General features: G+C 35.2%; 3 protein-coding genes across 5 annotated transcripts; 1 reads left to right on the top strand and 2 right to left on the bottom strand.

Moving 5' to 3' along the window:
* Window positions 1-673: 673 nt before the first annotated feature.
* LOC122319241 (EPIDERMAL PATTERNING FACTOR-like protein 2) lies at window positions 674-2693 on the bottom strand. Of its 2 annotated transcripts, none has more exons than XM_043137215.1 (4): window positions 2326-2693; window positions 1541-2221; window positions 1420-1454; window positions 674-1332 (listed from the first exon to the last, which is right to left on the bottom strand). In XM_043137215.1, exons 2-4 carry the CDS (start codon window positions 1650-1652, stop codon window positions 1063-1065), a joined length of 417 nt encoding a protein of 138 aa, XP_042993149.1. In that variant the 5' UTR covers window positions 1653-2221; window positions 2326-2693; the 3' UTR covers window positions 674-1062. The 2 variants fall into 2 exon arrangements, with proteins under 2 accessions (XP_042993149.1, XP_042993150.1); XM_043137216.1 differs by having other exon boundaries at window positions 674-1329; window positions 2326-2692.
* Window positions 2694-4928: 2235 nt separating this feature from the next.
* Window positions 4929-9300, top strand: LOC122318806 (RNA polymerase sigma factor sigC). 2 transcript variants are annotated; one of them, XM_043136445.1, is made up of 7 exons: window positions 4929-5154; window positions 5975-6138; window positions 6382-6948; window positions 7027-7257; window positions 7415-7555; window positions 7656-7856; window positions 8650-9300. In XM_043136445.1, the coding sequence occupies exons 1-7, from the start codon at window positions 5061-5063 to the stop codon at window positions 8929-8931; spliced, it is 1680 nt and encodes a 559-aa protein (XP_042992379.1). In that variant the 5' UTR covers window positions 4929-5060; the 3' UTR covers window positions 8932-9300. The 2 variants fall into 2 exon arrangements, with proteins under 2 accessions (XP_042992379.1, XP_042992380.1); XM_043136446.1 differs by having other exon boundaries at window positions 5000-5154; window positions 5537-6138.
* Window positions 9301-9479: 179 nt separating this feature from the next.
* LOC122318808 (glutamyl-tRNA(Gln) amidotransferase subunit C, chloroplastic/mitochondrial) lies at window positions 9480-12083 on the bottom strand. The gene is made up of 5 exons (XM_043136447.1): window positions 11776-12083; window positions 11611-11651; window positions 10464-10519; window positions 9832-9883; window positions 9480-9744 (listed from the first exon to the last, which is right to left on the bottom strand). The coding sequence occupies exons 1-5, from the start codon at window positions 12037-12039 to the stop codon at window positions 9669-9671; spliced, it is 489 nt and encodes a 162-aa protein (XP_042992381.1). The 5' UTR covers window positions 12040-12083; the 3' UTR covers window positions 9480-9668.
* Between the last annotated feature and the right edge of the window lie 1137 nt (window positions 12084-13220).

Below are 13220 nucleotides of genomic sequence, written 5' to 3'. Positions count from 1 at the left end.
AAAAAAAGAGACATAACCGTACGTACATATACAACTCAAAGCGGAGGCCACCTAAAAAATGACTAAGACGATGGTGATGATCTCGACGATCTTACTTTATCATTTATCCCTCCCCCCGCCCCCTGTTAGAAAGAGACAGAACCGTACGTACATATACAACTCAGAAGGCAGAGGCCACCTAAAAAATGACGAAGACGATGCTGATGATCACGACGGTCCAGCTATCCTTCCCCATCTAACTAATTTCTTCGTCTTTGTATCTTTTCAGTGACATAAATAAGAAGCTATTTAATTAATTTACTCCACGCTCGGCTTCTCCAGATCAATATGCATGGAAGTTAAAAATAATAGGACCGTAATGACTGAAAATCTCAATGTCGGGAGATGAATCTACGTACGTGTATAGTCACAAAGAATTTAGAAGAAAAAGAAAAAGAGGTAAATATGAGATCATGTACTGGTACGTGTTCTGTAGTTTATTGCTTCGAGGTGGGCTGTCTAAGTGCACAGCTACAGCCACGATATGCACAACACAAATCTTGTAAGATACGAAAACGGAAACCGTCTGACATTGCTTAGGAAAAAAACATGTTACTTTTTGAAGCACCCTTTTATCTCATTTAATATTCCCATGCCATGTCGTCACTTACCATCAAAATTACACACCTCGAGATTACAAAATGAAAAAACAATCTACATTTCCTTACAAGTTATATCATACATTTGCTGTAATCATTCTAAGCATTTAAGTTCAGAATTTAATGCAACTCTTATATATACACGATCTTAATGTTACGGCAGAAACATAAACTTTCTGCTAACTTAACACTAATGAAGCAAGGAATGTGTACAGAAAGTGGATGCTGAAATTAGGGAGATGGGCACGCCGCACACAGCTTAATGTGCAAAAGCAACACACGAATGTACTCTACAATCCAATCCCCATCGTGCATATATAGGGATCGTTAAAGGAAATCTCTAAAAAGATAACCAGAGAAAGAGACGGAGTGTTACACTTGCTAGTATCTTCTTTACCAGATTGAAAATGGTGAAAAAGTTCAATCAAGGATTGAAGATGAAGTCCCCGCACTTGCACTTCCAGCACATAGGCTTGTAGTTAGAGACCCCATCTCTGGAGTATGCAATTGTGGGGGTCGCAACGGCAGCAGAGAAGTGGTTTGTCCTGGGTGTTTGCAGTACTCTTGGGACGATCGGGACCTGAACTGCTTCGCAGTGCTCACAGTTGCTGCACCTCCTCTCGCAACTTGGTGGCCTTGACCCTATCTGAGTTCTTGCCATCCTTACTACTTTCTTCTCTTCTATCCTTTCCTGCTGATTATATGAATTCAAATTCAACATTTCAATAAAAACACCGCGGAATATTCAGATAGAGCAAGCTAAGGAAATCTTGTTACTTACTTGAGCAGCCTTAACTAACTCTGGAATGCCTCTTCCTGCAATATCTCATAAAAGTTAGAACAGCCCAAGTCAGAAATGAAAAGAAATATGTCTTTCTATGAGTGGTAGTACTATTTGTTACCTTCAGCCATGAATCTCACTTTGGTCGAGCTTGAAACCAAAAGCACAAAGAGCAAGGAAATGAGTATATGTCTATATCTGTGCCAACAAACGCAATTTCCAGGGCTGCCCATGTTTTTTTTTTTCCACTGAGAGAGGGAGAAGTTCTTTTGAAGGTAAAACTAAAACCCTAAGAGGAAAACAATGGGAAGGGGAATAGTAAATAGGAAGAGAGAGAGAGAGGGAGAGAGAGAGAGAGGGAGAGAGAGAGAGAGGCCTGAATGCTGGCAGATTAGAAGGAAATGAAACCGAAATCCTGAAAAGTGTCCAGGAGAAGGTTCAGAGACTGAATGCTACCTCCATAATGAAAATAAGATTGCCACCTTTTACCTCCCCATTTATATTTTCCCTATCAGTGGTAGACGCAGAAGGCAACAAAGAGTGGTACAAATCTACAATAAAGCTTGAAAGAGAGATGAATTAGGACCCCAGCCGAAAACGGAAGGACCTCGACCTCGGTTCATGAGCCACCAGAAGCCAAAGTGTACCATATATATGTGTTTATAACTGGAAGTAGCAGAAAAAGAGGGATGGACAGCACATGAGCAACCATAAGGTATCGATGCCGAAAGCTAGAGGTGCATTCTGTCATGATCGATGCAGAAACAGCAACAAGAAAGAATTACACACCTCCTATATATACCTGCAAAGTGATAGAGATCAGTTCCCCACAAAGGACATCCGTTAATGATATATTAGAAGCGGTATGTGGGGACTCTTGGGTTTTCGTTTTCCTTCCATATTTACCTCGAATTTTCCCCTATGATTTTGCGTTTTCCTTTCTGGAGATCTGAGCAATTCCATTTCGGCACGCTAAAGTCGACCTCGCCTAGCTTATTTCTCATCTTCCGAAAGAGTATGGTAAATAATATTTCCCAAGGAAGATACTGTATTTTAGGGAACGTATCTAGAGAGTAGACACGAGGGACTGCGTACGTTATAAGTTCCGTGAGAAGCAAACCTCTTTCTGAAGGAATAATATGCATGGCGGGTTGGGGCGAGTTTGGCTGCAAATTCACGCACTGTACCGGGGAGAATAACGTCAGTAGGCTGTATCAGTACGCTGCCTCGTTCATCCAGTGCGTAGCGACTGCGATTCTATGACATGCAATAAAAACAGTTGGCCCCAAGTCTTCAGGCCAGCAAGTGGGTAATGAATGATTTTCTCATATTATAATTCAAAAGCGGTCTTCACAACACCACAATTATTTCCCATGTGTCATTTTCAGAACAACTCAATAATATTTACAATTATCCTAAAGCCTGCAGCTACGTAGGACTAGTACTACTACATGATAGATGCAGAACTTTATCAAGATCCATACATAAATAAATTAAAAAATCATTTGCATTAATTCATCAAGTACCCAACTTCAATTTCGTTAATAATAATAATAATAATAATATTTAAATATCTGAAATTTACCACTCAAATGAATATATTTTTATGCTAATTAATCCTAATGAATTTAATTGAAATATTTTTTTCATATAATTTGTCAACATGACAATAATTCGTAACATAAATTTGAATTTAAATGAATGGATCACCTGCAGTGTCAGTTTTGAGTTTCTTTGCATGGTATCAAAGTTTTTAAGATGGGAAATATTATGTGCAGTTATGGAGCTCTTTAAAAAAAGTGTAAAAAAATAAATTTTACATGAAAAATAATTAATTTTTTAATAATAAATTTTATTATTTTTTAAAATGATTATATAATATTTATATATTTTACAATTATATATAATATTACTTTTTTAGAATACATGATATAGGATCAGTAAAACCGAGAATAAGAATGCATGCCAGGGAGTAGGGATAAATGAACGTAACACGTCCTGTTTATGACTGGCTTCTTGAACCCAATCAGCTTGCCTTTGAATTTCCATCTACTCCAAATTATATATATGTGCATGGATCTCCAGAACCATCACTCATACACTCTCCATTTTGCACCTGGCTTTACAAAATTTATATATTGTTCATCCTCTTAAGAAGACATGAGGACGATATTCCTTGCTCTAATTTAACTTTTTAGATTTCTTTTTTTTCGGGTAGAAAAATTGTACCTTCAATAAATAACTTTATACCAAAAAGTCTCAAAAATAATTTTTACCTTCGATGTTTTATTTTATGAAAAATGAAAATCAAAATAATGTTCACGAAATTATATAATAACCTCTCCAAAGAAAATTCTTTATTTTCAATGGGTCCTACAATCCTTTCAAATTCCTGTATATAAATTTAGAAGACCATAACTCGTATGAAAAAATTAATTTTTTTTTAATAATGACTATTTTTTTTTAAAGAAAATGAGTGAAACTTACCAACCCTAAAACTATATGTAACATTAGATTTAAATATAAGTTTGGAAAGTGAGATGAGATGAGAATTTTGTAAAGAATAATGACAAACTTCTTACTCTCTTACCACTCTTTTACTACTCTTTTTATTTTTTTAATTTATATTTTTATACTTGATTGTTAAGGAAGTGAATATTAGTGAAGTTGTATATTTTTTAAATTTGTTCTTAATGATTAAAGATGTTAAAAAAATACTTAAAAGAAAATAATGAAAAAAATATTCAAATACACTAGAGTAGTAAAGGAGTGGTAAAATAGTAATAAGCCTATCATTACCTGAATAGTTGTAAGATAGATTATGAATGGTAGTGAGATAGTTTAATTAGAGTATTTTTTAGATTTTAAAAAATGAGAGAGATAGAGTTGAATAAAAAATATTATAAAAATATAATTTTATAATATAATTTTTGTATAAAGATTTTAAAAAGTTCAAATTATTTGTATTTTTTATTTAAAAATTTGAAAAATTTATAAAGATTAATTTGAAAAAATTATAATAATTAGTTTAAAAATTTTTATTTAAATTATATTTAAAAATCAAATAAGATAAAATTAAATAAAATAAAAATTTTATATCTCATTCCTTACTCCGAACCTTATAGATCTCATGACTTATCAGTCGGTTGGCTCAAGTGTCTTGACCCTTTTAATATAAACTCTATGTCCATTTAGATATTATATGGGTTTTGCGACACATCGTCTCATATTATATATTATATATATTTAATTTTTTTTATTAAATTAATTAAAATTTTTTATGCATAATTTATATATCACATATTTAATTAAAAAAATATTAAAAAATCACATAATTTTTCTTAATATAATAACTGATACAGATGAGTTGAATTTTTTCTTAATTAATTAGTGGCGCCCAACAAAAACTCTTCAGATATTTTGATCTATTGTGGGCCATGGGAAAATTAGGAGGAATGTTTGGGCTCTTTCTTCAACCATATATATAAATTGACTTTCAACTTGTACTTGTAGATGAAGAACCGGTGGTCGAGAGTGACACTACCGACGCATCCACATTTTGTTGCGTCTCTGTAGCATGATGAGCGCCATCCAGAATTAATGCACCGAGTTTCTCCGTCATTTTTGTTCCGAGAAACACAATGGGTTTCGGTTTCAGGCTAAACGTCAAGTGGGGTTTGCCGATTCAGCCTCATTCCCCCTCCAATTCACCTTTCAGGCTTTCTGCTTCTTACGGTGAGTCTATTGGATCTCATTTCGTACTTGTTCTCCCAAAGGGGTGAAAAAAATAAATGAGCTAGAAAAACGCTTTCTTTTTGTCTAGCTTCCATCTCTGCCGTAATTAGTTTTTGAATGACACACACCCACATAAACACACTTCACGTGGAGATTGTTTAGTTGTCTCTTCAAATTCGAAAGCATTGAGTATTGGTGCTTAAATTTAGTCATATATTCGTCACCCTGTTATCTTGAAATCCATGTCTAATCCCAACAAAGTACCAATAGCAGACTTAAGCGCAGATGCGGAACTTGCTAGGCGAACACTTAACTAGTTTTGATAGGGGTTGAATTTTAGAGTTTGCTCCAGGAAATGGATATTAGAATTGATTTCCTACAGGAACTGCGGTAAAATCTCACGGGCTTTCGCACTTTCTGAAGTATGCTCTCAGCTCGCTACAGAACTCTAGGAGGATTTTAGACATCAAGCAACAGGGGAGATTGGGTTTCTTCATTCTAAAATATATTATTGTTCTCTTTTCCTGTTTTAATTGAGTACAAAAGAAGGGGAAAAAGGTTCACTCATTCCCACCGTCTCTTGCTTGAAGTAGAAAGTGGGCTCTTTGGAGAAGTTTAGCTCGCCCACTTCCGTCAATATCTTTCTCGCTTTGATATTTGCACATGGGAAGTATTTTCCTTCCTTAATCTTTTTCACTAGAGTTCTAGGCACAATTTTCTTCAATCCGAACACACTACTCATGGGTTTGGATTATGCATTTGCATTTGATTGGAAAAGTTTTGTGATACACTTCTTATTCTTGATTGGGAAATAATACAGTTAGGGGCAAGGAGGCTTCTTTCAACTCAACAAGGCAGTCTTTAGTGTTGGTTATTTCAGATGAGAGTGATAGATTTTATAAAGATCCTCAGCAATCATCCACTTCTTCTCCTGCAGTTCCACAATTCAAGGAGAATAATTTCTCAGAATTGGAAGACATGAAGGTTTGTCATTGTATCATGTTCTCATGGGCAAGCTGCTGCATGGAATGATATCGCAAACGTATTTGTGGTGAAGATGGAATATTTAACATGTTGATGAAAAAGACGTATGCATATAAACATACAAACGTACATACATGCATAACTACGTCCATGCAGACATACATACATACACAATGTAGACACATCATTGCCATACCTTGATTTTTTTCTATTAGAAATCTTATTTTAGGTCTCATCTTTCAGGAAAACATTAGGAAGAGGACATTCAGCAGTCTACATGACATAATTGATGACGCCAAGGTGCCCGTTAAAGAGAACAAATTTACTTCCTCCACAAGCTTACAAGCATGCAAGGCAACTCATTTTAATTCTTTAATGGAAAATCTTCACATTTTAGAGGAAACTTTTGTTGATTCAGACGTGATAAGGTTGGAAAAGGATATTCTGCTGCAATTAGGAAGGCTTGGAGCTATAAACTTATTTTATACTTGTCTATCAAGGAGCCTTGAAATCTCAATTTTTTTGGATTTGGTGGACATACCTTCTCAGCATAGAGAGCACAAGATGAGAAGTGTCAAAGATGATCACATAGGTAAAAAAGTTGTTCGCTCAGGGAAACTGAAAGAAAGAAAATCAAGAAAAAGAACATTGGTAAATGCTAGTGAAATTTCTCCTCTGTCATTGCCCTCAAAAGTCAGTCAGAAATATTTTGGGAAGCCTACTGTTTCATCTGTAAAAAAAGGATCCAGGTCTAGAATAAGAAGGCTTAAGATTGCTAGAAACGAAGCCGAAATGTCGAGGGGGGTTAAGGTAGCATTCATCTTCTTGGACACAATGCAAATTTTCTGTTCAAACAAATCCCTAACATCTATTTCCTCCTTATTGCAGGTGGTTGCAAACTTAGAGAGAATCAGGATAACTTTGGAAGAGGAAACTGGGCGAGTAGCTAGCTTGAGTTGTTGGGCAGAAGCAGCTGGACTTGATGAAAAGGTGTTGCAGCAGCACTTGCATTTTGGTTGGTGTTGTAGGGATGAGCTTCTAAGGAGTACTCGCTCCTTAGTTCTATATCTTGCAAGAAACTACAGAGGTCTGGGAATAGCTTTAGAAGACTTGCTTCAGGTTTGCTAGACATGCCTTTTCATTTATCCTGGATCAATTTTTTTTTTTTTTTCATAATTTCTAAAAAACTTTTCATATTGATAATTGGTGTATATAGTGCTTGAGAACAAATACCTTCTAACAACGTGGAGTTAAAGATTTTTATGCTATCTTATAGGCTGGAAACTTGGGAGTCCTCCAAGGTGCTGAACGGTTTGACCATACCAGGGGATACCGATTTTCAACCTATGTTCAGTACTGGATTAGGAAATCAATGTCAAGAATGGTAGCACAGCATTCTAGGGGAATCCAAATTCCAGTATGTTTCGTCTATGAGATATTTTGGTTGGAAGTAGAAATATCATCTTTGTGATATTTTGGCTTGGTACAATCGTTTTCCTTTCTGTTTTGCTTTGCAGTATACGTTGAGCAGCGCGATAAATCTAATAGTAAAAGCTCGAAAAGACCTTACCAGAACCCATGGGAAATACCCAGATGATGATGATATTTCGAAGTACACAGGTCTTTCTTTGGCTAAAATCAGATCGGCTGGAAAATGTTTAAGAGTTGTTGGTTCAATTGATCAGAAGATAGGGGATCACATCAATCTACAATACAGGGTATGACTAGAATCTATACTCTCTATTTTTCATATGCAGATTCATCTTATCCATATTGTCATCTTATCCATGCTGTCAATTGAAAGTCTTGTTGGTAAATTCGTATTTTTGTGACACTGGTTTTAGCTTTGGTCACTGATTACTTATGAGGTTGGACAACTTCCGCATTATTCAAAAAAGATGTTGTAAATTTGATAGAACCAACCCTTGGGAACAGAAAGATCACGTTAAGGCTCCCATACCTTCAAAAACTAACAGACTAAATTATATTATCCAATTTTTGACTATTTTAGTGTGATGATCCAGTTGTATATTTGACACATCTTCTCTTAACAGGACTACAACTCTGACTAATTGACAAAAACGAACAGACTCCTTTCAAATAGTGACAAACCTCTAGGATGAGCATTGCGAATAGATGCATGAGATTACCTTGAGGCTTGTGAACCGACTTGGCTTGACTGAGTCTTGACTCACGTCCACGGTCTCTCACTCCTCAAATTACTTGCTAGACAAGCTCTCATTAGGCCTTCTTTTTGTTAGAATTCCATTTGGTGTGCAATGATTCATAGGATGGGTCATCATGGTTGCAGCCAATCTTGAAGAAATATAAGGATTCAATCCTTGGTAATGCATGAAAAACATCCTTCTTGTCATGTATGGAGGCCGGCTGGTCACTCCATGTGTGCACCGTTCTCTGGTTTCTTTCTCCGTTGTATATTGGATACTACTCACTGGCACATTCCCTAATTCACAATGATATCAAATTAAAATTGTTTTGGCGATCTTGCAGGAAGTTATGCCTGACATGTCAATAAGAAGTCCTGAAGAAACTGTCACGAGGCAGCACATGAGGAAAGAAATTCACGATCTTCTAAAAAGCTTGGATTCAAGAGAGAGGCAAGTTCTGTTCCTAAGGTATGGACTCGAGGACTACCAGCCCAAGTCACTTGAGGAGACAGGGAGGCTTCTCCACGTCACCAAGGAGTGGATACGTAAGATTGAAAGGAAAGCTCTTTCAAACCTAAGAAATGAAGATATTCTTAGAAGTTTAAGCCATTATTTGGAAAACTAGTTTCAGCTTGACTCGCGAAGCTCCAAAGTCGATTGCTTTTGATTGCATGGGGGAGATGAATTGTCATAAAAACCAGACAGAGATGCAGTCCTAAGGAGATCTGAAAAAAAACACGAGCTGCCCTGGGGATTTCCGGAGTCCCAACCACGATCGGGTTGATGATTACATTTTTTTTTTTTAGCCATTATTACATTCCTTTTTCATTTCTTTTCTTTTTTTATTTTTAAAAGGAAATAAAAATAGTATTTACAAGTATTTTTTTGACCCATCGTACACAACTTATGTGAAGGTTTTCCACATCAATCAACTTCTTAAAAAAATAGGGTTAAAGGCAAAATTGGCCATTGGATATTCATGTGTTTGCAAAAACACTCGGTGTTTACAATTTTAGCATTTTGATCCTGAAGTTGATACAGCGTGCATGGTGGTCATGGACACGGATGAAAGTGAATTTTTCTGGCTGGACTTGTTTCATGTAAATTCTTGCTGTACCTACTCATCAATTGACATTTTCCTTGATGTAGAATTACAGCAGGAGCAGATAAATATACGTCTGAAAGGACAACTTCGTATGATTTATGGGGTCCGAGGCCAAAATGGCACACATTAGAACCAAAAATAGAATGGGCTGACTTTAAAAAATACAAAACTATTAAGAGTAAAATGGCATGATTGCTTTCCGTCGGCTGCATAACTTGCGAATTACAATATAGAAGAAACAGGTTGCCTAAAAAATGTCACTCCTTGTTCAGGACTTTGGGAACTTTGATATACTGTTCCTCAAAGCTTGGAACAGCCGCAATCATGGCCTCCCTGTTGAGGGTCAAAATGAATAATTTAATGTATCTCAAATTTGCCAGCCAAATCCTGAATTGCAGGGTAGAGAAGAAACCATCTCACCTATTCTCAAATGTTTCGGGGACATCATCACGCAAGTTGCTGCCTTCGGTATCTGTAGATAGAGTGAATAAATTAAAAACATTGCACCTCACCCCACTCTCCCACCCATTAAGATTTTGGACTAAATTTGACAGCAAAATATATTATTATGTGATCAAGATGTATAAGCAGGATTCACCATAAAAGAGCAGGATTTGGGATTTTTCTGCGAGAGTAAAGAAGAAAGTCATTGACTACTGCACCTGTCATCATGGTACAACATCTTGCTCTTCTTCACCATGTTACATGTGTAATCTAATGAAACTGAGTTGACCCTAGATACAGAGTGGAACAGAGATGTGAACCATCCGCATAATGGAGTGAGCCGAACTACTTAAGGTTTTGTGCTTTACCGAACAAGTAAATTAGGATGGATGGTTGTTTTCTGTTGGTTGAAAAAGCACATTGAGGAGAAATGGCAGTGAAGGAGTCAAGGGCATTTTTTTTGTGATAACAGATCCAGCTACGGACTCCTAATGTCTATCTTACAAATAAAAACCTCAAAGATGTACCAGACCACTATCTCATTGTGAATGCAAACATTGCCTAATTTTGCTACAAAGAGATCTGAGACTTGAGCGGTTTTCACGGACCTGCTCTGATGGCAGGCTCAATACTATGAAGATCAACATCTTGAAGTTGTCCAAACCTGCCAGGTCCAACTATCAATTATCATAATGATAGTGATGAGGTAATTCAAAAGAACATTAAAACTAGGAGAAATAAATTAAAATATCACTAATAATCTGAACTATTTTGTGATGTCGGATGTAGTAGTGAGTCACAAGACTCTCAACCCAACATCGTCACATAAGCATGGCTTTCAATGTATACAATAGACCAAAATCTTGATGATAAAATGCTATTGAAGTGGGATACTTTCAATTTGAATTTAACATTCCTTTCTAAACCAGCATATGGATGAAAAGGGCCAGCCATAAACAACTACATTTCTAATTCTGCTTAAGAAAGCACCAGAATCCTCAAGGGAGTAAGGTGCTTAACCGTTCTAGATATCGAGGTCACCTTCATCGAATTATATGCATCTTATTTGCATTCCTATAGTGTCATCACCAAATTCTATAACCGGATGACCGAATGTGATGATCTGTGAAGGATATATTTCAATACACACTGTTAAGATATACATTAAATAATAAAATCTACCTCTTGCGTTTAGGCTTTTGGGACAAGTGGTGTGATTACACATGGTATCAAAGCATAAGTTCTGAATTTCAAATCTTGACTCTACACTCTATTCCATTTAATTAAATATTCAACGTGTTGGGCTCAATTCCTTAAGGAGAGAGTCTGACCTACACGTAAGGGAGAGTATTAAGTTATAAATTAAATAATAAAATCTACATCTTCATGTCAGTTTAAGCTTTTGAGACAATTGGTGATTTTACACGCACGTGGATATTATATATATATATATAGGTTACATATACATAAATGTATACATACAGAGACGGATATATTATTTTCCACTGTTTTCATTCATAACTGAATATACAGCTCATCCTTCAAAGTTTGATGATATTAGATAAAAAAACTAACCTTTTATTTTCCATAAGTAAGATAGAAAGCTAACCAAAAATTAACAACAAAGAGTCAAAAACTAAAGAATGTCTAATTTCTGCGAAATAAATTGAAGAAAGAGACATCCGCAGAATTTCTAGTTTAAAACCTTTCTAGTAAGAGAAAGAGAAAGGGAAAGAGAGCGCGACGCAAGCATACCAATCTATGACTTGTCGGATCTTTGGTGCAAACTCTTCAACCTGCAATAAAGAACGAACGGGCGAACAAAAGAGAAAAGAAAAAGAAATTACTTTGAAAGCATAGAATATAAATAAAAATTAAAAGAGTGGTAACGACCCAGCCAATGGATGTTAAATTGTATACCTCATTCTGGGTGAGAGAGATTCGAGCAGTATCAGCCAAACGAGGCACGTCCGGAGGTTCAAGAGAGGATCGAATTGAGGCTGTGGAGCAGCTTCGGACCCCATTGTTGTTTCTGCATGTGATAAGAACTGATTTGGAGAAGCAGAGGCCGAAGCTGTTGCTGCTGGAGTTAAAGAACTGGGTCTTCTGTATAGAAGCCGAAGCTGTTGCTGCTACTCCTCTCCCCACAAGCAAGGCTCTGCAGCTCCCCATTCCCATTCTCATTCCCAATCTCAAATTCTCAATCCCATCCTATTGTTTTCTGCGAGTGTATTTTGTAGCTCCCGATCATTTTCACCCTACGCCGTCGCCTTATTCTCCCTAAAACGACCTGTAGTTTTCAGTCTTCTCATTTTGTCCTTACAATACACACAGTCACAACGTTTGGGCTTTTATCCAAACTCAATAAAACGTTTGTGGCCACCGCCTAAGGCCTCCCCACCTTGAGTGGGCTCCCATAAGAGAGAGGAAGAAACAATTAAAAAAAGAAGAAGAAGAAGAAAATAATGCTACGTACCGTTTTTATTTAGAGATTATAGTACAAGATTAAATAATTTTATTTTTAAAATTATAAAATTCTCTCTCTTAAAATAATTTTTTTTCATTTAATAAAGAGTTTGCACATGCAATTTCTAAGTTGAAATTACAAATAAAATTTCTCAAAAAGAAAGAGAAATTATGATCCTAAAAAAAAATTATAAAAAAATATTAGTTAGCATAAAAGATGATTTTTTTTTTTTTTTTGCCTAAAATAAACTCAATCTTGAATGGAAAGCTTTGGTAAAAAGAAAAGAAAAGAAAGTAAATAGAAAAGTTTTACTCAAACATATCTTATTCAAAATGCACAAAATTTAGAAACAATAGTGAAGCTGGAATAGAAGTAGCAAAATGATAATATATATTTTCTAAAATATGATGTGTATTTTAATGTTAATGACCTTATTTTGTTTTCAAAATTAAGTATTAAAAGAAGTATATATATGGATAAGGGGTAATACTCTATTTACATAAAAATTAGATTCTCTTTCGAATTGTTATATTACTTATACATACTATTATTCAAAACAATATTAATATTTGTTTTGCATCTAAAAAATATCAATAGAATTTCATTATTTAATATTTATATATTATTATTATTTTAATATTAAAGCATCATGTACTTAATGGTCGCCTCTGGCCACAAAATATACTGAGGCCTGATTTAGTCAGTGAAATCATCCTATTTCATTTTATTTAATTTTTATAATTATCCCAAATTTTTAAATAAAATATAATAAATAATTTAAATTTTAAAATTTTAAAATAAAAATTATATTAAAAAATTATATATAATAATATTTTATTTAATTTTTAAATTTCATCTCATTTCATTTCCTACTCGCTATCCAGACCAGGCCTGATCC

The sequence above is a fragment of the Carya illinoinensis genome, chromosome 8 (genome assembly GCF_018687715.1).
Source record: "Carya illinoinensis cultivar Pawnee chromosome 8, C.illinoinensisPawnee_v1, whole genome shotgun sequence".
Taxonomy (NCBI): Eukaryota; Viridiplantae; Streptophyta; class Magnoliopsida; order Fagales; family Juglandaceae; genus Carya; species Carya illinoinensis.
The sequence above is the reverse complement of the archived record's forward strand: the minus strand, read 5'-3'. Positions and strand labels throughout refer to the sequence as shown.

Excerpts from the sequence above, each read along its gene's own strand:
- LOC122319241 (XM_043137215.1), bottom strand. The coding sequence starts at position 1,652 with ATGGGCAGCCCTGGAAATTGCGTTTGTTGGCACAGATATAGACATATA. Across the intron at positions 1,455-1,540 it reads AGTGAGATTCATGGCTGAAG|GAAGAGGCATTCCAGAGTTA; the intron begins GTAACAAATAGT and ends GAGATATTGCAG. Across the intron at positions 1,333-1,419 it reads AGTTAGTTAAGGCTGCTCAA|CAGGAAAGGATAGAAGAGAA; the intron begins GTAAGTAACAAG and ends TCATATAATCAG.
- LOC122318806 (XM_043136445.1), top strand. The coding sequence starts at position 5,061 with ATGGGTTTCGGTTTCAGGCTAAACGTCAAGTGGGGTTTGCCGATTCAG. Across the intron at positions 5,155-5,974 it reads CAGGCTTTCTGCTTCTTACG|TTAGGGGCAAGGAGGCTTCT; the intron begins GTGAGTCTATTG and ends GAAATAATACAG. Across the intron at positions 7,258-7,414 it reads CTTTAGAAGACTTGCTTCAG|GCTGGAAACTTGGGAGTCCT; the intron begins GTTTGCTAGACA and ends GCTATCTTATAG.
- LOC122318808 (XM_043136447.1), bottom strand. The coding sequence starts at position 12,039 with ATGAGAATGGGAATGGGGAGCTGCAGAGCCTTGCTTGTGGGGAGAGGA. Across the intron at positions 11,652-11,775 it reads TCTCTCTCACCCAGAATGAG|GTTGAAGAGTTTGCACCAAA; the intron begins GTATACAATTTA and ends TCTTTATTGCAG. Across the intron at positions 9,884-10,463 it reads TGAGCCTGCCATCAGAGCAG|ATACCGAAGGCAGCAACTTG; the intron begins GTCCGTGAAAAC and ends CTCTATCTACAG.